This window comes from Protopterus annectens, chromosome 10.part0 (assembly GCF_019279795.1).
Source record: "Protopterus annectens isolate FY-2018-M chromosome 10.part0, PAN1.0, whole genome shotgun sequence".
Classification (NCBI taxonomy): domain Eukaryota; kingdom Metazoa; phylum Chordata; order Ceratodontiformes; family Protopteridae; genus Protopterus; species Protopterus annectens.
The window spans coordinates 831,343,784-831,370,455 of NC_056744.1; the positions used below are offsets into that span (position 1 = coordinate 831,343,784).

Genomic DNA, 26,672 nt, shown 5'->3' on the forward strand with positions numbered 1-26,672 from the left:
TGTAAATGCATATACTAGATGTGCAATTATTTTAACCTGTACCTAGAACGCATCAGTGTTGTGCATTGCATGAGTTACGTCATACTGCAGTTTATATTTTCATGCTTATCATATTGCAGTATCTGTACTTAACCTTATACCTCATATATTTAAATTTGGCTTTGTTAGGTTGCTATGCTAAAACACTGTTTTGTAACATCTGTGTATTTTTTGGGAGCTTTTCTCCCTGGGACTATGGTAAAAAGGTGGCAGTGCTCGGATGGACAATCCCAGTAAACCAACATGAATGACAGAAATGGCATATTTTTTTATTTTACATGTGTTTACCAGGAAGGCCCGGGGAGAAAAGCTCCACCTTACAATATATTACATGAGAGTAAAAAGAAGTAGAACATACATATGGCGTATATACACATCAGGATGACATGCTGGTGATTAACAAACATACATATAGCATATATACATACAACAGGACATCATGCTAGTGATTAACATTTCTTACAGTAGACAATCAGAGGTACATTTTTTTCTTTTGCAGTTAGAAGTTTTGTAAGGTAAATGTATACGGGTTTGGACACTTTCAGGGGAGAAACTGTTTATACATAGCTGTACCTTGACAAATTCTCTTGGTATGGATTAGCCTGGTGCGTGGCATGAACATAGCCAGTTACTTAGATAGTGGGTTTTCAGGTGTTTTTTTAATTGACTAAAGGAGGTGGTAGAAGTTATTTGGCTTGGTAGTGTGTTCCAGGTTTTGGCAGTGGTGTTGGCAAAGAGGGACTTACCAGCTTCGTTTTTATGTTTGATGACAGTTATGAGGTTCTGGTTACTAGATCTTAAGGGTCTAGTGGGAATGTGGGGCTGAATTAGGTGCTGAAGTGCTGGAGTTATCTCAGGAAGGTAGTAGAGTTTGTGCACTGTAGTGAGTTGATTGAGTAGAAGTATATGAGGCAACTCAAGCCAGTTGAGTTGCTTAAGGGATAGACAGTGGTGGGATCTATATGAGGCTTCAGTAGCCAACTTGGCAATCTTGTTGTAGCAAGATTCCATTTTATTTAGATCAGTTTGGTGGAGATTGGTCAAGATGGGAGAGGCACAGAGGAGGGTGGATAGAAGATGAGTCCTTGCGATGGTTACTTTGGTACGTTTTGTCCTAAACTGTTTGTTCCTGTAGAGGAGACCAAGTTTTTTATTAACTTTCTTAATGGTTTGTGCTATGTGGATGTTGAACCTCAGATTATTGTCTATTTCTTCGCCTAGCAGTTTAGTGTGTGTGGTTGGACTGATTTGAATGTTTTCTTTGGAGCTAATGGTGAAATTATTATTTAGGGTAGGAGCTCTGCCAGGACTGAAACAAATTAGTTTGTTTTATTTTTTTGGATTAAGAAGAAGTTTGATGTTAGTAAACCAAGTTTCAGCTAGGGTGAAGTTATTTTGGGTAAGGGGTTGCTGTTCACTAAAGGTAGGGGCAGCACATATGAGGATAGTGTCATCTGCATATTGTACTATTGAGGCAGTGGGAGAGGATAAAGAAATCTGATTTGTAAATAGAGAGAACAGCAATGGGCCAAAGATGGATCCTTGAGGGACTCCTATGGTTACTGGTAACGGGGGGGACAATTGGTCCTGCCATAGGACTGCTTGCTGATGGGCAGATAAGTAGCTGTTGAGCCAAGATATAGAGGAGGGACTTGTATTTAGGGTGGATAGGGTATCAAGAAGCAGACTGTGGTTTACCATGTCATAGGCTTTTGATAGGTCTAAGAATATGGAAGAAACAAATAGACCCTTGTTTCTGTGGTGGTTAACTATATTGGTGAATGATAGTTGTGCTGTTGTGGTGCTATGGGAAGGTCTAAAGCCATGCTGGAATATGGAGAGTAGGTTGTTATTCTGGAGGTACTGTATTAGTTGAGTATGAACAACTCTTTGTAATATTTTGGATAAAGGTGATAGGATTGCTATTGGGCGATAGTTGGTGAGCTCTAAGGAGTTGCTTCCTTTGTGCAGTGGAATTATATATGATGTTTTCCATGAGGTGGGGACTTTGCATTCTGAGAGAGATCTGTTTATGAGAATATAGACAGGATAGGCTATAGCTTCAGCTGAGATCCGAAGGAAGTCTGCTGGCAGCTTATCAGCTGCTAGAGTGGTTGGTTTAAGTTTACCAAGGAGTTTAGATATTGATTTGGTAACGGGGGGACAATTGGTCCTGCCATAGGACTGCTTGCTGACAGGCAGATAAGTAGCTGTTGAACCAAGATATAGAGGAGGGACTTGTATTTAGGGTGGATAGGGTATCAAGAAGCAGACTGTGATTTACCATGTCAAAGGCTTTTGATAGGTCTGGGAAGAAACAAATAGACCCTTGTTTCTGTGGTGGTTAACTGTGTTGGTGAATGATAGTTGTGCTCATGTGGTGCTATGGGAAGGTCTAAAGCCATGCTGGAATATGGAGAGTAGGTTGTTATTCTGGAGGTACTGTATTAGTTGAGTATGAACAACTCTTTGTAATATTTTGGATAAAGGTGATAGGATTACTATTGGGCGATAGTTGGTGAGCTCTAAGGAGTTGCTTCCTTTGTGCAGTGGAATTATATATGATGTTTTCCATGAGGTGGGGACTTTTCATTCTGAGAGAGATCTGTGTATGAGAATATAGACAGGACAGGCTATAGCTTCAGCTGAGATCCGAAGGAAGTCTGCTGGCAGCTTATCAGCTGCTAGAGTGGTTGGTTTAAGTTTACCAAGGAGTTTAGATATTGATTTGGTAACGGGGGGACAATTGGTCCTGCCATAGGACTGCTTGCTGACAGGCAGATAAGTAGCTGTTGAACCAAGATATAGAGGAGGGACTTGTATTTAGGGTAGATAGGGTATCAAGAAGCAGACTGTGGTTTACCATGTCAAAAGCTTTTGATAGATCTAAGAATATGGATGAAACAAATAGACCCTTGTTTCTGTGGTGGATACAGAGTGGAGGTGAAAATTGGGGCTATTGTTTTGTATATTGGGGTGGGTTGGGGTAGTTATTGGTGTGGGGCTGCTAGTACTATTTTGGGCATTGGCAAGGGTTTGGATTGTTTCAGTAAAGAATTTGTTAAACTGAGTGGGGATGTTTTCATGGTTATTTGGAAGCACAGGGGTTGGAGTCGTGGACTTTCCTGGATGCAGTATACCATTTATTGAGGCCCAGAATTTTTGAGGGTTGTGAACATATTTTTCTTGCATGCATGTATAGTAGCTGTATTTGTCTAGTTTGATTTGTTTTTTGGCTTTGTTACGGAGCTCTACATAGTTTTGTCTCAAAGTAGTGATTTTGTTTTTCTGATAGTGAATCCAGGCCTTGTCCCTTTCTTTCATTATAATTTTAGTATCTTTTCTTCATAGGTTCATAGGTTGGTACTAGGCTATCAGCCCTAGGGCCTATACAAGCCTAGCCATAACAATTCCCTGGCTATTTCTTCCCACATTATTTACTTTCCTAGACCCCTGTCTAGCAGGGCGACTGACGTGATCCGTAGGGTGAATTTCCTTTCTCCCATCCAGTCGTCAAGGTTTCTCTTGAAGAGGTCCAAAGAGGCACTCTGCTTGACATGTATGGGCAATCTATTCCAGAGTCTGGGGAGTCTCTGGGTCAGGAACCTATCCCTCCAGCATGTTTTGTTTATTGTGATGACAAGGTTTAGATCCCTGGAGCATATAGCTCTGAGAGATTGGGATTTCTTTAAGTGTAGCATGTCCAACAGCTCTGGGTTTGACATGGCCTTGTATGTTAAGCAGAGATCGCCTCTGAGCAGACGATATGCGACAGAGTACAGCTGGAGTTTTTTAAGGCGGTCAGCGTAGGGCATCTGCTTTAGACCTGTGATTCTTTTAGTGAGGTATTTCTGAGGCCTTTCCAGTTGTTGCAGATGTCTTGAGAGGTACATACCAAATGGGGCGTTGTATTCTATAATGGGTCTAATGAGGGATGAGTACAGTGGGACAATGACCTCCTTTTTTCTGGATGAAAAGCCCTTCGTGATGAGGTGTGCCACATAGAAGGATTTCCTGACTGTTGTGGCGATGTGGTTATCGAAGGTGAGACCACTGTCCACCTGTGTCCCTAAGTCTCTTATCACACTTTCTGTGTTTAGTGTACTGCCACCTATATGGTAATTCATGGATACATGTTTTTTCCCAAAGGGGATGACAATACATTTCTTGGCATTGAGCTTGAGCCCATGGCTCTGGCACCAAGCATCTGTTTCTGTAAGGCCCTTTTGTAGAGTAGCCACATCATTTGGGGATTAAATAATGGCTCCCAGTTTGCAGTCATCTGCAAACTTTGTTAGCCAGAGTCCCTTAGTGTTGACCTGTACTTCAGAGAAGTAGATGCCAAACAAGAGCAGCCCCAGGACTGAACCCTGAGGTACTCCACTTGTCACTTGTCTGGAGCTGGATTTGGAGTTGGCTACTTTTACAGTGTGGGTTCTATCAGTAAGCCATTTAGCAACCCATTGGGTGACATAGGGATTAATACCCAACTTAGTAAGTTTATCTATGATTCCAGAGTGGGGGATGGTGTCAAAGGCCTTGGCAAGGTCTAGATAGGCTGTGTGGACCACCTTACCCTTGTCCATGGCTCTGGAGACTGATTCAAAGAAGTCAATCAGGTTCAGGAGACAAGATCGGCCCTTCACAAACCCAAACTGGGTGGGGTCCAGTGTTTGAAGGTTGCCAATGTCTTTGTTTATAAGTTCCATGATAATACGCTCCATGGCCTTGCAGATAAGGCTTGTCAGACTGATGGGACGGTAGTTTCCGGGATCCAAGGTGGATCCCCCCTTGTGGATTGGGATAACTGTAGATCTGAAGTAGGAGATTCATTTGTCTGCAACCTGTGGGTTATGGATCCGATATCGGATCCGAACCGGCATGGTTTACCAGCTATGGATCCAAGCTCTCAGCTCCTCCCCTCACCCATAATGCCCTGCTCTACCCTCATGACCTCAGATCTCGTTTGCCGCGCATGGTGACCAGATTGTTTTTCCAGCTCTCCAGCTAAGTGCTAGTTCAAGTATTTAAATTGTAAAATTTAAAGATTTTTTTGGTTATTTGTGTGAAAGTGTAGGTTTCCCCTTTGGTATATTTACTTTTTTTAGTGTTTAATCTAAAAGTTATATCCCTCCCCTCGCTGTTAGCGTAGAGTGTGTGTGTTGGGCCTGTGAGTGATTTTTTGTGTTTTCTTTAGTTACTTCTTTAGTTATAGTAACTACTGTTGTAGATTGGGATGTCTGAGCAACCCAAGTCTATTTTTTCTAAATGCTCCGAGTGTGGCCATAAGCTTTCCCCAGCTGATGGCCACACTCGGTGTGTTAGATGCCTGGGGGTTGAACACCTCACATCTGGATGTTCCATTTGTGCAGGGTTCAACCCCAGGGCATCGAAGGAGCGGAGGTCCAAGCTTGTTTTGGCGGGCCTTTTACCGCCGGACTCAGCTCCGACCTCCGCTCCTTCGGGAGTAACCATACCCACAGTTGTTCCTTCTGCGGCTCCCCCTCCTCCTCCTGGGACTCAACCTCCCTTTTCTGGTTCGGAGGAGAGGGATGCTAAGAAAAGGGACCGGAGGGAGAAGCACCATAAGCGGTGGGCCGAGACCTCTGTTTCGGCCCCGCCAGCCAAGCGGGCTTCTCCCCCGGCTCCATTGTCGGCTCGGTCTCCAGTGTGTTTTTCACCGGGACCTGAGGAGGAGGAGACCCGATCTCCATCGAGGCTATCGAGGAGGCACTCTAGGCCTGCCTCGGTAGCCTCGTCGAGATCTACGTATAGCCTTTCGGATGCTGATCTGGACCGGATGATGAGAAGGTTCATCCAGGCCCAGATGCAGATGGGAGTGCTCTTGCCTCCCCTCTGGGGAGCTCAACCCTTTTCAAACCGATTGCTCCTTCTCCGACCCGCCACCCGGGTTCGGAGCAGTTGGAGCCGAGCAGCCGAGCCGGGGTGGGGCGGCGCCGATAGTACTTTGTACTTCGGATCCGACCCTGCCCTCGAGTGCATCGGATCCGACCTCTCGGAGCCTGGATCCGAGCCTCGGATCTGGGGGGATCAGTGCTCCTTCGGCGCCGTCTGTGTCGGAGCGCACTGTCCCTTCGGATCCGAGCGCTTCGGCGCCGGCTCCGATCCACTCTTCGGATCCGAGGGGGAGCCGATTGTCGGATCCTTTGGTCGAGGTCGGCTCCCCTTCGGCGTTTGATGTAGTGGAGAGGGCCCTGTTGAGGGTCTCCGGACCCCCGGCACTTGTTTCGGCTCCGTCCCGCGCTCCCTCTGCACTGGGTCAGGCTTCCACCATCCGGCCCTTGGGACAGCCCGCTTGTGCCCCAAGCTGCTCCCCTGGAACAGGTTGCTGCTTGTGAGGAGTCCTCTGACAGCCCCCCAGAGGATGTTCCTCGCAAGCATACGTGCAAAAGGAGGCACATTGACTCCCGAGTCTCTCACGGAAGACACAGACTTGGAGGAAGGGAAGGCTCCCCACGGTCACCCCGAGGATGTCTCATTTGAAGACATCATGGAAATGCTCCGTATAAGGGGGTGGTCTGCCCCAAGTCTTCCTCGGACGAGTCCGTGTTCTTGGAGGCATTTGAAGCGGGCCCGTCTACCTCTTGGGTGTCCCTCCTGCCGACCCCTGGTGGACCTCATTACCACCAGGGCGTGGAAGGAACCGGACACCGTGGAGCCAATCCCTAAGAGGCCCGATAGGATCCTCAGCCCACCGTCCGACCGTGCCCATTGGAGTAAGGGGCCTCCGGTAGATGCCATGTTGACGGCGGCCACCAAGAGGGAACTTGCTCAGGAGAGTCCTCAGTCCATCCCCCGAGCAAGGAGTCTCGGATGATGGACCGCTTGGGGAAGCGGATGTTTAGTTCAGCGACCTTCTCGGTAAGGGCGCTGAACTACCTGGCACACGTCATTAGGATGCAGCGAGATCTCATTAAAGAATACGCTGCATCTACCCCAGAGTCCATGTCGGAGGAGGACAAAATGCTGCACTCCACCCGCATGGCCACTCTTAGATCAGTTACTAATACCTCTATGCGGCTACTCTCCCATGCTACGGAAGGCGCTAGAGCCGCAGGGGCAGGCCTAGTCACTAGACGCCAGGCCTGGCTCCGTCTGCGATTTTCTGAGCCCTTCAAAGCGCCATTTGCGAACGCCTTTGATGGTTCTGCCCTCTTTGGCAAAACCGTTTGTGACACTTTGACCCAGAGCGAGAAGGACGGAAGACGCTGTCTGCCGGAATCCGCTTCTCTGCACCTCAGAGGCCCTACTCTAGGAACCAAAAGGGTCAGAAGAAGATGTGGTTCCGAAGTCGCAGCAATCCCAGCCTGCTCCGGACAACCAGTCCTTCCGTGGCAGAGGAGGACAGGGAGGACGCCGCCCTAGAGGCAGAGGGGCTCCCAGGAACTTCGGGTCCAGAGAACCTTTCTCTGAACGGCCGCGCAGCAACCCTGAGGGTTGCCCGGCTGCTCCACTCTGGAGGCAGTCGGGGACGTTGGGGCACCTAGCGGCATGGGAGTCCATAACATCAGACCGCTGGGTTCTCCAGATCATATCCAGAGGATACCGCATCCCTTTTCGTCACTTACCAAAGTTGAAGTCCTCCCAGACGTTCCACCCGGTCAACGGGAGGCCGCTTTGGCAGAAATTGGCCATCTGCTAAAGAAAAGAGCCATCCAGCCCGTCCCCCAGACCAGATCGGATCAGGGTTCTACTCCAGGTTCTTTTAGTGCCAAAAAGACGGGGAACTAAGACCAATTTTAGACCTTTCTCTCTTGAACCTGGCAGTCCCCAAGGAAAAATTCGAATGGTCACTCTGCAATCTATTCTCCCCTTCTGGGAGAAAATCACTGGATGTGTTCTATAGACCTCAAAGATGCGTACTACCACATCCTGATGGACAGGCGCTCCAGGAGGTTCCTCCGCTTCGGCTGGGAGCCAGTCACTACCAGTTCGGGTCCTTCCCTTTGGTCTCACCACAGCCCCCAGGGTGTTCACCAAAGTATTAGCAGTGGTAGCGGCCCACCTGAGGCTTCAGGGGTGCAGGTCTTCCCTACCTGGACGACTGGCTTCTTACCGCCCAACAAGGCATCTACTACTATTGGCGAGACTCCTTTCTCCATCTTGCTCCCTTTCTGGGCATTACAATAAATACAAAGAAATCCAACCTGGCCCACACAGCTCTTAGATTTTATAGGGGCCAGGTTAGACACAAGGAGTTTAAAAGCCTTCCTCACTGCGGACAGAGTTCAAAATCTGCAGCTCCAGGTGCGGGTCATTCTCCACTCAAGTTCTGTTCCGGCGGAGTTGGTTCTGAGGGCTCTAGGGTCCATGGCGTCTGCTATAGCACTTCTTCCTCTTGCCAGGCTCAATATGCGCATCCTCCAGTGGACTCTCTTAGTACAATGGTCATACCTTGCTCTCCCTATGCATCATCCCATTGCGATCAGCAAGGCTTGCAAGCGGTCCCTCCTGTGGGGGCTCCACTCCCCAGATCTCCACAGAGGCCGCCCATTTTGTGCTTCTCCCCCTCTCGCCACGGTGACCATGGACGCCTCCCGCCTCGGGTGGGGGGGGGCATTTTGCGGGCCGGACCATCCAGGGCACGTGGAACGATTCAGAGACCTTACTGCATATCAACGTTCTAGAGATGAGAGCAGTGCTCTTAGCGTTGCTAGCACTTCAGGACTTTCTTCCCTTGGGAACAATTGCGATTCAATCGGGCAACATGTCTGTTGTCTGGTACATCAACAAGCAAGGGGGAACAAGATCTTACCCCCTTTGTCGAGAAGCCATGAGAGTTTGGGAATGGGCAATCTCCACCAACCACTTTCTAATAGCAATGCACATTCCGGGTCGGTCCAACATCCTGGCGGACAAGCTCAGTCGCACCATTCTGACCCCTTACGAGTGGTCTCTCAATTTTCAAGTAGCGGAACGCATATTCGCACGGTGGGGAACTCCTTCATGCGATCTTTTTGCCTCTCCCTCAAACACCAAGTGCGACAGTTTTTCGCTCTGATACCCTCCAGGAGGTTCTCCAAGAGACGCTCTGGTGCATGCTTGGCCACCCAGTCTTCTGTACGCTTATCCACCCTTGCCTCTGATGCTCCAAGTTCTTCAGAAAGCCTCTCGGGTTGGTTGCAGAATGATTCTCATTGCTCCGTTTTGGCCTCGACAGATCTGGTTCCCCTTTCTAAGGTCTCACTCGGTGAATCCTCCTTGGATTCTAGATCCCATTCGGATCTGATATCCCACCCATCCTGCATATCTCCTCCGAACCTGACAACCTGAAGCTGACCGCTTGGCTGCTCCAGTTCCACTCTTGATCAGGACTCCGGTATTTCGTCACCTGTTAAGGCAATCCTGGTGGCAGCTCATAAACCGTCCACTAGGAAAGTCTACCGCAGCAAGTGGAAACGGTTTTCTGTGGGCGGAGCGGCAAGGCCTGAATCCCTTCACGTTCCTCTCCCTTTAGTGCTTGACTTTCTAACCACTCTTTTAATGATGGTGCCAGCAGTTCCACAGTCAAAGTACAACTGGCGGCAATTTCTCATTATCACATTGGTCATGACTCTAGTCCACTCATGTCAGCCAAGTTGTGTAAAATTTTCCTTAAAGGTACTTTCCTTCTCAGGCCCCTGTAAAACAAGCGGTTCCTCCTTGGGACCTCTCCTTAGTTCTCCAGGCCTTGACCGCCTCTCGAACCAGCTGCTACGGTGGATCTCAAATTCTTGTCTTTCAAGACAGCCTTTTAGTAGCCATTACATCGGCCAAGAGAGTTTCAGAGCTCCAAGCATTATCAGCTAAACCTCCTTACTTGGTATTTCATCCGGACCGTGTTTACCTCAGGACCAACCCGTCCTTTCTTCCTAAAGTAGCTTCTGAAGCAAACATCAATCAGTCCATTAACCTCCCTGTTTTCTTTCCTAAATATGAAAACAAAGGTGAATACAAGCTTCACTCCTTAGATGTTCACAGGCAACTTAGATTTTATCTAAACAGAATGGCTGGTCATAGGCAATCCGACCAGTTGTTTATTTCCTTTGCTAAATTTAATTTGGGCAAGCCAATTTCTAAAGTTTCTCTGTCTCGCTGGATTTCACAGTGTATCTTATTGGCTTATCAAGCTTCAGGAAGGCCCGCACTGGAGGGTGTACACGCCCATTCAACCCGGTCAGTATCTACCTCGGCAGCCTTTAAGGCTAGGATTCCTCTAGATGATATTTGTGCAGCAGCCACGTGGGCTTCATCTCATACTTTTATTTCCCACTATAAGTTGGATCTTGCATCTAGGGTAGAGCATCCTTTGGCTGGTGCTCGGAATATCCTTCCATGATGGCCCAAGATTCAGGGAGCTGGGGACCCCGTCCCCCCAGGTGCAGACAAATGAATCTCCTACTTCAGATTTAGAAGTTATGTACTCACCATAACGTTCCATCTGAGTAGATGTATTCATTTGTCTGCAACCATCCCGCCCTCCTATCCCCCTGGCCTTTCAGTTTCCTGCATATTATGTGTTACCCTTTTCAGGGTGTTCTTGCTGTTGGCAAACTCGATCTGAGGTCATGAGGGTAGAGCAGGGCATTATGGGTGAGGGGAGGAACTGAGAGCTCAGATCCATAGCTGGTAAACCATGCCGGTTCGGATCCGATATCGGATCCATAACCCACAGGTTGCAGACAAATGAATACACCTACTCAGATGGAACGTTATGGTGAGTACATAACTTCTAACTCTGCGCCACTCAGTGGGCACGAAACCTGAGGTGAGGCTATGATTAAACATGACACTTAGGTGAGGTGCCAGTTCATATTGTAGTTCATGTAGTACACAGCCCGGGATGTCATCTGGTCCCATGGATGCTGTATTCTTGGCTTTAGAGAGTGCGTTTTGTACCTGTGTGGCCATTATTACTGGAATTTGGCAGTCTTGCGGTATTGAGATGGGCCATTTAGGGGGTGAGAGGGGGGTGAAGTTGGCACTGAATCGATTTGCCAGGATATTGGCAATATCCTTTGAATCAGTATATTTATTGCCGGTTGGGAGGGTGGCCTAATGCTTAAGGTGTTTGCCTTATAAACTCAAGGTGCAGGGTTTGAGTCTCACAAGGGATAATTGGCTAGGCTTTAAATGGCTCGCAAGAGCAGTTAGCCTAGTACTAACCTATGAACCTATGAACCTATTCTGTTTTAGCTCAGAGCAGATCTGAGCATTGCCATTTAGATTCTTGACATAGTTATAGAATGCTTTGTGGTTGTCTTTGGAATCTTTGGCAATTTTATTTTCATAACTAGCTTTGGAGGATTCATAACCATGGGGCATAGTTAATTTTTATTCTAATGGTTCTAGGGGGTGCATGATGGTTTAAGATTTTTATGAAGGTTGTGTTAAAGTACTCGATGGCATCGTCTAGAGGTAGATGTTTTAGAGGGGTCCAGTTACAGCTTTTTTAGAGCATTGATGAGATCAGTAGCTATAAAGGTTTTTTGTTTCTAACTACTCTGAGGATAGGTTGGTTGATGGTTTGGGATCTGTTCCTAATTAGGTAAGTTGGATGATGGTCACTCAGGGTATCTGGAAAACAACCAGATTGCTCCGCAAGAGTGGGGTTAGATACCAGGATCCAGTCTAAGATGGACTGGCGTTTGGAAGTTTTGTCAATTCGAGTGGGGTTGGTTATAGTTTGGGTAAACCTGTGGAGGTTTATGAAGACAGAGGGTTTATGGCTGGAGCAGTGTAGCCAGTCAATATTGAAGTCTCCTAATAGTATGGTTTCATGTGGAAGGGAGTTGGAGGTCCATTTAAGCAGGCTTTCCTTTAAAATTATGTTATTGTGTGGTGGTATATAGCCACCTGCAATAATTATATGTTGTTGGAACTTATTTTTAATTTGGCAAGGATTAGTTCTACATCTTTGAATTCATGGGTATTGCAATCTAGTTGTTCAAGATGATTTTTGAATAATATTGCAACACCTCTGCCCTTTTTCTCTGATCTCTCTTCAGATAATGTTGTAACCTGGGGCAGTTATCTCATTATTGTGATGATGTGGTTTGAGCCATGTTTCAGTTAACACAGCGATATCTGGTTTGTATAGAGCTAGTAGGGCATGAAGGTCATGAATTTTGTTAAGTATACTTCTTACATTAATGTTTAAGAAGAGGAGAGCTGAGGTAGGTCTGTGGTGTTGGGGATGTAGCTGATTTAAGTTTGGGCTGATTGATGTTTTGGGTCCTGGATTTGGATGTATATCACCACTGCAAGTGAATTTATGGAGTAGGTGTAGATAGAGTTTAGTGAAATTGTGAATTATTTTAGTCTGTCTTTGAGAAGAGAGGGGGTTAGTTTTGATTTTCAGTTTAATGCGCGAGTAAGAGAAGGGTAGGGGGAGGTAAGGTCACATGGCGATATAGGGAAGTTTTTTAGTTTGGTGGTGTTGGCTGTGGAATCAGTTTGCCATGGGGGTGGGGTGTGGTTATGAAGCTGAGTGTGGTAGGAGGACAGGATGGAAAGTAGGAGTAGGGTGAAGATTATTAATGGGTAGAATGATGTTTTCAGTAGTTGGGTTAGATATGTGTAACCCATGTTATCTAGTTTCAGAAAGAATGTGTTACATGCAAGGGTACTATCTATGAATGAGTGAGATTGGTGTTGTATTAAAGGTGCAGTATTAGGTATATGTGGGAGTTTGTTGTTAAGAGGGGTAAGAGATTTGAAGTGATAGGTGGATGAGTGTAAGACTTGCTAATGGGAGTTGTCTGTAGCTACAAGTTGAAGTGATGTTAGGGACTTAGGAGCTATATAAGCATCAGGTAATGCAGGGTATACGGCTACAGAAAAGTGATGGGGAGTATGGCCAGTGCAAGAGCTATTGTTTTACGATTGAATGGGAAATAGGAAATTCACCCCGGGGATCACCTCTATGGCTCTGCTCGACAGTGGCACAGGAAAATAATTTTCTTGGGTGGCAAAAGCCAGGGTACCTTTTTGGCTGGGCTTGTATAGGCCCCAGGGCCTATAGCCTAGTACCTACCTATGTGTTAGGGAGCTGCAGTATGGGCAAGAAGTATTGGTCAGGTAATTGGTATCCTCTAGTTAAGAGAGGGTAGCAGAGATAGCAAGTTAGTAAATACGGCGGGGATACTTGCTACTTTATCTGTAGTGATGTTCTTGACTATGGATAAGGTAAATGGGAATTATATATTGTCAATTTATTTGTACTACATTCAGATATGCATATTTACTGCAGTTAAAAATATTAATTATAGGTAATAGTTACTGGTTATAGGGTGGTGTATATAGAGAGGCGGTGGAGGAGGTAGGGATTCTATGTTGGAGGTAGGAAGTAGGCTAGAGTATTTGTGAGGAACAAGAAGGGGAGGAGTGTTTTGGTAGGAGGAAACAGGTTTTAGGTGTAAAGGAAATGATATTGGAGGGTGGGTGGGAATGGAGATGGGAGGAGACCTAAGTGAGCCTGAGCGTAGTGAGGGTGAACGGAATGAGGCTGCACCCACAGCAACTGTAAAAAACAATCAATACCTTAACATAAAACAAATTATCAACAGTGAAACAGATGAAAGGGATGGGGGTGGGCTAAGAGGAAGAAGGTTTGCAGCTGTTGCCCCTGGGGTATGCACTCTAACTGACTGTAACAGATTTTAACAAGGCATAACAGTAGTCTCAAAAGCTGGCACCTACACTACACAAGTGGCAACAACAAGGTTCCTGGAGTTAAACCTGGGGCTGCAGTCCATTTTTGGATGATTGCTGGTTAGAGTTTTCTTTGCTTTTAGCTGGAGTGAGAGGATTCCTTGCTCGCACAAGTGAGGGGGGGGGGACCCAAAGCGATCAGGTGCTCAGTGGCTACTACACAAGTGGCAACAAGGTTCCTGGAGTTAAACCTGGGGCTGCAGTCTATTTTGGGATGATTACTGGTTAGAGTTTTCTTTGCTTTTAGCTGGAGTGAGAGGATTCCTTGCTCTTACAAGTGGGGGGGAGACCCAAAGCGAACAGGTGTTCAGTGGCTTAGAGATGCTACACTTGGAGGGCTTTCAGTTGCATATAGAACACCCTGGTCCAAATTAACAGTCTAACTTAAAAGTTGGTTTCTATCACGTGTTCCAGCAAGCCCTGATATACAAAGGAAGTGAACATCTTAGGAAATGATACATTGTAAACAAGGTGACTATACTAGACCATAAAATATTCCTGAAGCAAATACCCAAAAGAGCTGATTTGAGATTCCCCTTATTAAAACAAATCCTTTTAACTGATGACTGTCTTTTTTATACATTTTAAAGTTACAGTTGGGCACATCTTTGTAAAAAGCTGCATAGATCTACATTACTTGTGTGTGTAAACACTTATCATGTTTCAAAGTGAGACCTGAATTTAGCAGAGGGAAAAAGCAACTCTTCTGTTTCCAGAGGTTTTTTTTTCCTTTCACAAGATGGACAGACAGTTTAACCTATCTGTTTACACAAGGAAGATGTTGTGTTGTAAGACTGCACATTTTAATGTAGTAAACCAAAAGTGTAGCTGGCTCAACTAGCGCCCCACCCCCACAGTTTAAGTGAAAAGCAAAAAGAAAAAAAGGGGGGGGACTAATGCAAACTGAAATGCAGGAAGGTTTTCTGTAGTACGTTACCCAATCCACACTTACCCCATAGCAAAAAAAAAAAAAAAAAATGTCTTCTATTAGACTCCTACAGTAATTCAGCCAATCGGACCCTACCAAATCCCCCCACCCCCACACCTGCTCTTCAAGTGAAGAGAAAAAAAAAAAAATGTATTTATTTTACATTTGTTGACCGGGCTAGTTCAACTGGATATATGTCCATTTTCAGTGGAGGCCCAGTGAGAAAAGCTCCAACGTAGATAAAAAAAAAAACATAAACATAAGAACAGTATATTTGTAATCCTAGAACACATTTGTAAACAACTTGTAGAGTATCCTTATAAGACTAAAGAGCATTAAAAACATAGAATCTGAAGTAGGAGATTCATTTGTCTGCAACCTGTGGGTTATGGATCCGATATCGGATCCGAACCGGCATGGCTTACCAGCTATGGATCTGAGCTCTCAGCTCCTCCCCTCACCCATAATGCCCTGCTCTCCCTACATGACCTCAGATCTAGTTTGCCACGCTGGTGACCAGATTTGTGTTCTCGAGCTCTTCAGCTAAGTGGTTATCTAAAGTATTTTCAGTGTTAAAATTTAATTGTTTTGAAAGTTTGTGTGAAAGTTTAGGCTCCCTTTTTGATATTTAAACTTGTTTAGTCAATTTAATAATTTTTACTTAGTTTCCTTCCCCTCGCTGGTAGCGTAGTGTGTGTTTGGGCCTGTTGTGTGTTTAATTTACTTTTGCTTTTTACCTTTAGTTTAAGTAAATTTTAAGCTCTTAGGATGTCAGAACAACCTAAGGCTGTTTTTTCGAAATGCTCCGAGTGTGGCCATAAGCTTTCCCCTGCTGATGGCCACACTCGGTGTGATGCTGGGGTTGAACACCTCACTTCTGGATGTTCCATTTGTGCAGGGTTCAACCCCAGGGCATTGAAGGAGCGGAGGTCTAAGCTGGTCCTGGTGGGACTTTTGCCCCCCGGACTCGGCTCCGACCTCCGCTCCTTCGGGGAACCGTGTCACGGTTACCTCCACACCGCTCCCTCCTCCTCCTGGGACTCAACCTCCCTGTACTGGTTCGGAGGAGAGGAAGCTAGAAAGAAGGACCGGAGGGAGAAGCATCATAAGCGGCGGCCGAGACCTCCGTTTCGGCCCGCCAAGCTGGCTTCCCTCCGGCCTCCTGTCTGCTGGTTCTCCCCCTCGGCTCCAGTCACCCGTGTGCTTTTCACGGGACCTGAGGAGGAGGAGACCCGATCTCCGTCGAGGCTATCCAGGAGGCACTCAAGGCCTACCTCGGTAGCCTCGTCGAGATCAACCTATAGCTTATCAGACGCTGATCTGGACCGGATGATGATAAGGTTCATCCAGGCCCAGATGCAGATGGGAGTGCTCTTGCCTCCCCCCCCCTCTGGGGGGGAGCTCGACCCCTTTCTTTAAACCTATTGCTCCTTCTCCGACCCGCTACCCGGGCTCGGAGCAGTTGGAGCCGAGCAGCCGGGCGGGGTGGGTCGGCGCCGATAGTACTCGGTACTTCGGATCCGACCCTGCCCTCGAGTGCTTCGGATCCGACCTCTCGTAGCCTGGATCCGAGCTTCGGATCCGGGGGATCAGTGCTCCTTCGGCGCCGTCTGTGTCGGAGCGCACTGTCCCCTCGGATCCAAGCGCTTCGGCGCCGGCTCCGATCCACACCTCGGATCTGAGGGAGAGCCGATTGTCGGATCCTTTGGTCAAGGTCGGCTCCTCTACGGCGTTTGAGGTAGTGGTGAGGGCTCTGTTGAGGGTCTCCGGACCCCCGGCACTTGCTTCGGCTCCGTCCCGCGCTCCATCTGCACTGGGTCAGGCTTCCACCATCCGGCCCTTGGGACAGCCCGCTCCTATGCCCCAAGTTGTTCCTTTGGAACAGGTCACTGTTTGCGAGGAGTCCTCTGACAACCCCCCGGAGGATGCCCCCGCAAACATACGTGCAAAAGGAGGCACATTGACTCCCGAGTCTGTAACAGAAGACACGGACTTAGAGGAAGGAAGGCTCCCAAGATCACCCCTGAGGATGTCTCATTTGGAGACATCATGGAAATGCTCCGCATAAGGGGGGTGGCCTGCCCCCAAGTCTTCCTCGGACGAGTCCGTGTTCTTGGAGGCATTTGAAGCGGGCCCGTCTACCTCTTGGGTGTCCCCTCCTGCCAACCCCTGGTGGACCTCATTACCACCAGGGCATGGAAGGAACCAGACACCATGGAGCCAATCGAAAAGGCCCGACCGTATTCAGTCCCCGGCTGACCGTGCCCATTGGAGTAAGGGGCCTCCGGTAGATGCCATGTTGGCGGCTGCCACCAAGAGGGAACTTGCTCAGGAGAGTCCCTCAGTCCATCCCGAGCAAGGAGTCTCGGATGATGGACCGCTTGGGAAGCGGATGTTTAGTTCGGCGACCTTTTCAGTAAGGCTGAACTACCTGGCACATGTGATTAGGATGCAGCGCGATCTTATTAAAGAATACGCTGCATTCCCCCCAGAGTCCATGTCGGAAGAGGACAAAGCATTGCACTCCACCTGCATGGCCACTCTTAGGTCCGTCACTAATACCTCTATGCGGTTACTGTCCCACGCTACGGAAGGTGCCGCTAGAGCCGCAGGGGCAGGCCTAGTTACTAGGCGTCAGGCCTGGCTCCGTCATTGCGATTTCACGGAGCCCTTCAAGGCGTCATTTGCGAATGCCCCCTTCGATGGTTCTGCCCTCTTTGGCAAATCTGTTCACGATACCTTGACCCAGAGCGAAAAGGACGGGAAGACGCTGTCTGCCGTCGGAATCCACTTTTCTGTGCCCCAGAGGTCCTATTCTAGGAACCAAAAGGGCCAGAAGAAGATGTGGTTCCGGAAGTCGCAGCAATCCCAGCCCGCTCCGGACAACCAGTCCTTCTGTGGCAGAGGAGGACAGGGAGGATGCCGCCCCAGGGGCAGAGGTGCTCCCAGGAACTTCGGGTCCAGAGAACCCTTCTCTGAACGGCCCGCGCAGCAGCCCTGAAGGGTTGCCCGACTGCTCCACTCTGGAGGCAGTCGGGGGACGTTTTTCGGAGCACCTAGCGGCATGTGAGTCCATAACAACAGACCGCTGGGTCCTCTAAATCATATCCAGAGGATACCGTATCCCGTTTCGTCACATGCCAAAATTGAAGTGCCCGCCCGACGTTCCACCCGGTCAGTGGGAGGCCGCTTTGGCAGAAATTGGCCGTCTGCTAAAGAAAAGAGCCATCCAGCCCGTCCCCCCAGACCAGATCGGATCAGGGTTCTACTCCAGGTTCTTTTTAGTGCCAAAAAAGACGGGGGATCTAAGACCAATTTTAGACCTTTCACTCTTGAACCTGACAGTCCCCAAAGAGAAATTCCGGATGGTTACGTTGCAATCTATTCTCTCCCGTCTTGGAGAAAATCACTGGATGTGCTCCATAGACCTCAAGGATGCGTACTACCATATACTAATGGACAGGCGCTCCAGGAGGTTTCTCCGCTTCGGCTGGGAGCCAGTCACTACCAATTCTGGGTCCTTCCCTTTGGTCTCACCACAGCCCCCAGGGTGTTCACCAAAGTATTAGCAGTGGTAGCGGCCCACCTGAGGCTTCAGGGGGTGCAGGTCTTTCCCTACCTGGACGACTGGCTTCTCAACGCCCCAACAAGGCATCTACTACTATTGGCGCGAGACTCCTTTCTCCATCTTGCTCCCCGTCTGGGCATCACAATAAACGCAGTTCATAGATTTTATAGGTGCCAGGTTAGACACGAGGAGATTAAGAGCCTTCCTCACTGCGGACAGAATTCAAAATCTGCAACTCCAGGTGCGGGCCATTCTCCACTCAAGCTCAGTTCCGGCGGAGTTGGTCCTGAGGGCCCTAGGGTCCATGTCGGCAGCAATAGCGCTTCTTCCTCTCGCCAGGTTCAATATGCGCATCCTTCAATGGACGCTCCTAGTTCAGTGGTCGTATCTTGCTCTTCCTATGCATCATCCCATTGCGATCAGCAAGGCTTGCAAGCAGTCCCTCCTGTGGTGGCTACACTCCCCAGATCTCCACGGAGGCCGCCCCTTTTGTGCTTCTCCCCCTCTCGCCACGGTGACCACGGACGCCTCCCGCCTCGGGTGGGGGGGGCATTTTGCAGGCCGGAAGGTCCAGGGCACGTGGAACGATTCAGAGACCTTACTGCATATCAACGTTCTAGAGATGAGAGCAGTGCTCTTAGCATTGCTAGCACTTCAGGCCTTTCTTCCCTTGGGAACAATTGCGATTCAATCGGACAACATGTCTGTTGTCTGGTATATCAACAAACAAGGAGGAACCAGGTCTTACCCTCTTTGTCGAGAAGCCATGAGAGTGTGGGAATGGGCAATCTCCACCAACCGCTTTCTCATAGCAACGCATATTCCGGGTCGGTCCAACATCCTGGCGGACAAACTCAGTCGCACCATTCTCACCCCTTACTAGTGGTCTCTCAATACTCAGGTAGCGGAATGCATCTTCGCACGGTGGGGAACTCCTTGTTGCGATCTTTTTGCGTCTCCCTCAAACACCAAGTGCGACAGTTTTTTCACTCTAATACCTCCTCCCGGAGGTACCCCAAGAGACGCTCTGGTGCATGCTTGGCCACCCGGTCTTCTTTATGCTTATCCCCCCTTGCCTCTGATGCTCCAACTTCTTCAGAAAGCCTCTCGGTTGGGGTGCAGAATGATTCTCATTGCCCCATTTTGGCCTCGACAGATCTGGTTCCCTTTCCTAAGGTCTCACTCAGTGAATCCTCCTTGGATTCTAGATCCCATTCCGGATCTGATATCTCTTCCATCCCGCTTATCACCCCGAACCTGGACAACCTGAAGCTGACCGCTTGGCTGCTCCAGTTCCACTCCTGATCAGGACTCGGTATTTCATCCCTGTTAAGGCCATCCTGGTGGCGGCTCATAAACCATCCACTAGGAAAGTCTACCGCAGTAAGTGGAAACGGTTCTCCTTGTGGGCGGAGCGGCAAGTCCTAAACCCCTTCACAGTTCCCCTTCCTCTGGTGCTTGACTTCTTAGCCACTCTTTTTAATGATGGTGCCAGCAGTTCCACGGTCAAAGTACAACTTGCGGCAATTTCTCATTATCATATTGGTCATGACTCCAGTCCACTGATGTCTGCCAAATTGTGTATGATTTTCCTAAAAGGTACTTTCCTTCTCAGGCCCCCTGTAAAGCAAGTGGTTCCTCCTTGGGACCTTTCCTTGGTCCTCCAGGCGTTGACCGCTCCCCCATTCGAACCAGCGGCTATGGCAGATCTAAAATTTTTATCTTTCAAGAAGGCCTTTTTAGTAGCCATTACCTCGGCCAAGAGAGTCTCAGAACTTCAAGCATTATCAGCCAAACCTCCTTACTTGGTCTTTCATCCGGACCGTGTATACCTCAGGACCAACCCGTCCTTTCTTCCTAAGGTAGCTTCTGAAGCAAACATTAATCAATCCATTAACCTCCCTGTTTTCTTTCCTAAATATCAAAACAAGGGTGAATACAAGCTTCATTCCTTAGATGTTCACAGGCAACTTAGATTTTATCTAAACAGGACGGCTGGTCATAGGCAATCCGACCAGTTGTTTATTTCCTTTGCTAAATTTAATTTGGGCAAGCCAATTTCTAAAGTCTCATTATCTCGCTGGATTTCACAGTGCATCTTATTGGCTTATCAAGCTTCTGGAAGGCCCGCACCGGAGGGTGTACATGCCCATTCAACCCAGTCAGTCTCTACCTCGGCCACCTTTAAGGCTAGGATTCCTCTAGATGATATTTGTGCAGCAGCCACTTGGGCTTCATCTCATACCTTTATTTCCCACTACAAGTTGGATCTTACATCTAGGGGTAGAGCATCCTTTGGCTCCGCGGTGCTCCGGAATATCCTTCCATGATGGCCGCCCAAGATTCAGGTAGCTGGGGACTCTGTCCCACAGGTTGCAGACAAATGAATCTCCTACTTCAGATTTAGAAGTTATGCACTCACCATAATGTTCCATCTGAGTAGGTGTATTCATTTGTCTGCAACCATCCCGCCCTCCTATCCCCCTGGCCTTTTTCAGTTTCCTGCATAATATGTGTTACCCTTTTCAGGGTGTTCATGCTGTTGGCAAACTCGATCTGAGGTCATGTAGGGAGAGCAGGGCATTATGGGTGAGGGGAGGAGCTGAGAGCTCAGATCCATAGCTGGTAAACCATGCCGGTTCGGATCCGATATCGGATCCATAACCCACAGGTTGCAGACAAATGAATACACCTACTCAGATGGAACGTTATGGTGAGTACATAACTTCTAATTTAGAGATCAGATACTTAACATCAATTAAAAAGGAAAGCATAATATACATTAACTGGAAGTATGTATATAGAGTGATGAGCAAGCAGTTTAAGATACAAGTCTTTGGTGGTGTAGTTAAGAGCAGGATTAAGTTGATATAAGAGCAAGATTAATCTGATACAGCAGGATTATGATGATACAGATGCTGAAGACTCATACATACTGTTGACAGCTAAGAGAGCAGGTAAAACTCTTGAGTTGGTTATATAGAAAGACTTAGTAAGTACAGAGTTGAAAGAGTTGAAAAAACAAAAATAATGCTGTATTCAACTGCCTTTCCTGGTTTCTTATTTGCTAAAGGCTTTTCTGTTCCTCTGTGTTATATAGGGGGTTATAGACAGTCTGTGTAGCCAGTTAAGGAGGTGATACACTGATTTGCAAAAAATAAGGTTCATTAGACTACCCCTTGAGAGGAGCTGTAACTCTAAATAAATCATGAGTGTGAGTCTCAAAAGGATTTGGTTATATACTATTATGCTGAAACTTTACTCAGTTGTACTCTAAACTGTGCTTGCTCAATTATCTCTGTCAATTAACTAGTGATGTACCACTCTCTCCAGGAAGTACAAATTCCTTATGTGCAGACAGAGCCTAATCACTTCATTTCATTTGTGACCCCCCCCCAGCCCATTTCCCTTGACAGTGTTGTATCAAAGATCTGTTAATGATAAAGTATTGCTAAGTGTTCTGTAATATTATTTTTATGTATATTTTAAGTATAGCAACTTTTATACTTGTTTGTTTTATTTCCTCTCATAGTTATATTATATGTAATGTGTGTGTGTGTGTATGTGTATATATTGTATTGTTTACTTTATCTGTACTGTATTTCTTTCAGTAACTGTTGACCTTTCTTTCATAAGCTAAAATTGAAAGGCATTTTATTGCCTTTAACTCTTATTATTTCTAAGGGTGATCTAAAATAAAGTAAGTCCTGACATAGTGACATATCTAATTATGTTGTGTGAAAATAATTTTACTTGTATGAGTAATACTGGTCAGCATTTATTATGCTTTTAAAGTAAAAGTTTCACAGTTTACTGTTTGTTTTTGTCTTCACAGCATGGTTGCAACTACTTATGAGAAACGGTTAAATCTGAATCCTCGTGATAAGGACTCAGGCAACGTCACCGCAAGAGGAAACGAAAGTTAAGCACCAGGTGACAAGCACGAACGTGAGGGTCTTAGAATATTAATGAATTTGTCATGTTAACGATGTACATGTATCATTAGAAAGATGTTTTTAGCTGTATCGTAATTTGAGTTATGTTAGTTTGGTGCAGACAGATAAGGTCCTGACTGCAGCCCAGATTACTCTAGTTTTACCTGCAGTTTAGGTGCTGAAAGAAATGGTACTGAAAGGATAGAAGTGAGAGGCTGACACCAACTCACCTGTCTGGTCGGGTGATGGTGGATGGCAAATCATTCATGCTACAAACTTAGACTGTTGTCAGAAGTAGGGTGTCTTTGACTCTCTATGTGGAAATAGGAATGAGCAGCCACTGAGCAACTCGCACACTGTAGTAGGCATTGGATCTTGCACAGTAAAGTGAATGGTCAGATTGACGTGCATGGGAGTTCTCAACCTAAGGCTGGTGTGAGGTATCCCATAAGCCCTAGAAAAAAATGTCTATCCCCTGTGCGTCTTGGAAAATCGTCTTTACATAGTATTACTCCCACCCAAGCACTGATGAAGTTGCATGAAAGAATGAATAGGTAGATGGAATGTAAGAGTAAGAGGGGACAAAATGTTTGTTGAAGGGCAAAAATGTACTTTTACAGAGGCAACTATTTTTTGTTGAATGAGCTGCTAGCATTTTTTATTGGCTCTTCCCTTTTGTTAAATCATATTTGCTTTTTGGCAGAATTCTTTTGGCCATGAGCGAGTACAGTCCCATCTCATAATATGGTCAGCAGTTTTCAGGTTCCACTGAATCCTACTGATGGCATGAGGCCAGCAGCCTGTGACCGACTGTGTCTTAAGCTTCATCTCCTAGAAAAAAAAATTCTGTCATTGCCCACTACTTCTAATATTCAGAAACAAGCAGTTGGCTTGGTGCCTACCCCAGTGATTTACAATAATTTATTTTCAGGAGATGTGTCTCTGCAGTTACTAAAGCAAAGGATTGTTTATTTGACTGTGCTGCTTGGTGTATCTCAAACATGATCTGTCTTTGTGGTATAGCCAGTGAGCTGATAATATTCCAGGCTTGTCAGTGGCACAGATGGTAATGACACTGAAGTTCTATCCTGAATATTGTTTGCACAACTTTCAACTGATTTATTAATTTCCCCTCCTTGGTTACCACAGATACATATACATTTATAGCCTTTGTCTCTTTGCGACTGCAGCATCTTTCTACAGTTACTGGGCCATGCATTCACTGAACATGGGTGTATTCTCATTACAAAAGCCTGCAACAGAGATGAGGCCAAGAGCTGCTTCTGAGATATGAAATTAATTAAATTTAGAACATATTAAATGAAAAATGACAGTTTGAATAAACTGAGCCTGAGGTTGATGTTTAAAATCAGTTTTAATAAACATTATATTAATGGATATATGGAGACTTTAACGGATGCTTTGTTATACTGTTCCTCTTTGCATCGATGCAGTCTGTGCACATATTTTTGCATGAGAGAGCCTACCCATGGTGTATTTTTTTAAAGTTAGCTACCTCATCATTGTTGTTCCCTGAACTGGAGTAAGTGTGACATCTCCTTCTCCCCCAAGAAAATCTGCTAAATGTAACAGTCACTTGAAAATGATATTTCAAGTTGATGACTAGTCATTGACAGCTGGCTGTGTGGCTTTTTGTCACAGTTTTGACAAACAGTCTTTGAATCAAGCAGTTAATCCATTAAATTAAATCATATCAGGTTCAAGCTGTCATCTTGAATCCTGATGCATCAATCAATCAATCAAATCGGGATAAAGTAAGCAACTTAAATCCTGATGCATGAAAGAAAGTCGGGCACTGGTTATCAAAATAGAGTCCTGATAAAAAGTAGGGAAGAGAGTACGTTTGGCAAACTAATTAAGTGCCCTGGCATATATAAAATAAGTGAACATGTGGTACTTTTTTTTAAACAAGAAACATCTTAATCACTTATGACACAACCAATCATACATTTATATAAATGAAAACAAACCACATTGACATAATCCCAGCTGCAAGCGTTTTATATCACAAACCATATTGACATAAGTCTAGTTGCGAACACTATGCATCACTTATCTACCCAAGCAGTCAGTCAAACATTACATAGCTCATTCAAGTCTTGCCTTCTTTTAAACCTCATTCCTAATCTGTATGTATTGTTCCCACAGTCCCCATTTTTTCCTATGTAATTTGTTCCTACTATTTTTTTAAAGATCCCAATTTCAGTTGTTTTAACTCTGTTACTATATTCACTGTTTCTAGTACAGTTAGTTTAAACTTTTATATCCTTTTTCTACTAATTGCTTTTTTGGCAGCCACCATAATTGGATTCAGTAAGGCCTTACCATGTCTAGGCAATTCTGATTCTGTATCATAGCTCAGAAAAATAATTTCCCTAGTTACGCCCTACTTGTTGGAAATCTTATGACATTGATCAAAAATGGCATTTAGCTTCCCTGAGTTGTCTGAAATGTTTTCAAGGAATATATATATTTTTTTTAGCTTTTCAAAGAAGATTGATATTTTTTAGTTCATTTTTATACACTACCTTCCCCATTCTGTTAAGATTGTTAAAACATGTCTTTGAGAAGCATGGCTACTTCTGCTTTTTACACAGACATTGGATTGAAAAGGGCACAACCTGCAGCTTTGTAAGAAATATTTTTGTCTTGTACATTTTTCAACTTAAATGTAAAACTCTAATGCGTGATTATTAAAAGCATGCCCACTAATAAGCATATTATAATAGGCTATAACAAGCATAATATTTATTTAACTAATACAGATTCGTGCTCTTGTATCTTTGCCACTCACTTTGCTGTTTCATGCTTAACCAGGAGGGAACCGAATTAGTAAAATGAGACAGAATGCATGAGCTTTATAAAATAAGGCATCAAATGAAAACATGTTTCAGAAATCATAATGGAAAAAAGGCTCAATGTGACAAATGGCTGTACTAAAATAAAGTAAAAATGATTTTGTAAAAGAGTGAAGCGTAATTTATTCACTTAAAACTTATTATCGATATATTTCTGTCATCTTTCAGAATAACAGACTGTCAAGCTAACCACCATTAATTAACCAACTGTTTAAATATAATCAGTAGTTGATTATATGACCTAATCTAACTAATAAAATCAGTTTCAGCTGTTTTGATTTTAAAACACATTTATAATTTATAACTTCATTCTATCCTCATTATGCACATGCATTAAGTAAAATTTGTCATTACAATCTGTTCACTTCTGCCAGAGTTTTCACATCTCCCTTTCTCAATTTCAAATCTACTTTATCTAACACATAAATAAAAACGTTTACATCTCTGCAGAATTTTTACTTATGCTTTTTTGCAAAGTGTTTATATTGCCTGTCTTCATGGTGTATAAATACTCATATATTCTGGTTTTCAGCATTCTAGTGTCTTTTCCCCCTATATAAAAAAATGCACTAAGATGGCTATGAAAAATGCATCACAGTAGTGGAACTGCATTTGAAATAACCAGGGCTACCATAAACTTTGGTAACAGAACTATAAAATATTGGTGGACCATGTAAAATTTGCCTTCAGCAAATGCATTTCGTATGCCTCCCATGTACCCCTTTTAACAGCAACAGAAGCTTTCTTCTCCTCATAATTAAAATGTTCTTTCAGTTTTTTAAGATTTACAAAAGCAGGCGTATCCCCTGTAATTCTCATTATATTAGGGTAACCCTTAAATTTTTTTCAGTATTCTCTTAACTCTGTTTTATACTGTTAGAATTAACAGTGTAAGAGCAGCACTGCTTTGACTTTATTAATTTGCAAACCAACAGCACACCCTTGTGGGGATTCATTTTCCTTGTATCTGTAAGTAGTGACAGTGGCATTACCACCACCAAATCCTTTAAAAACTGCTGTCCTTACCATTGCTTTACTAGGGATTATTTGCAGTACTTTTCTGGGTATCCCCTTATTCTAAAGCTTTGCTTCATTATTTCCGCTGCCCTATAGACCTCTTCAGTAGTATATTTTTCAGCTCTTCACATCTGTCCATAAACTATATTTTGCGATTTTTGTAGGTTACATGATAGAATAATACATTTGAGCATTATCATTAACATTGCATACTGGAGGAAGGCAATGGATTATTATTATTTTATATTTTTGATATCTTCCCATCATTTTTGTACATTATCAAATCTAAGATCTCATCACTAGAATGAAAAAAATGAGGTCACAGTGGAGTCCCACAGGGTTTGGTCCTGGGAGCTCTCCTGTTTGGCATCTACTTCTCAGAAGTCCAGGCCAACACGGAGGGACTCTGGCTGACGAAGTTAGCTGATGATTGCAAGCTAGGTGCCATTAAGTCCACAGTGATATAGACATCCTACAGAATGACCTCACTGAGACCAACAACTGGTGTCAAAACCATTGCCTTAAGCTTAATGCAAAAAAATGCGTCGTCATTCCCTTTGGAAAAACTCAGTTTCCACTAATTGCTACATTGA

The 26,672-nt window shown here is 45.4% G+C and overlaps 1 protein-coding gene across 1 annotated transcript in view; it reads left to right on the plus strand.

The window, feature by feature from the left end:
- TSEN54 (tRNA splicing endonuclease subunit 54) overlaps positions 1–26,672 on the plus strand; it is a 667,232-nt gene that overhangs the window by 400,570 nt on the left and 239,990 nt on the right. The window contains exon 7 of the mRNA XM_044086814.1: positions 22,084–22,169. Coding sequence (XP_043942749.1) covers positions 22,084–22,169 — 86 coding nt within the window. The remainder of the gene's footprint in view (positions 1–22,083; positions 22,170–26,672) is intronic.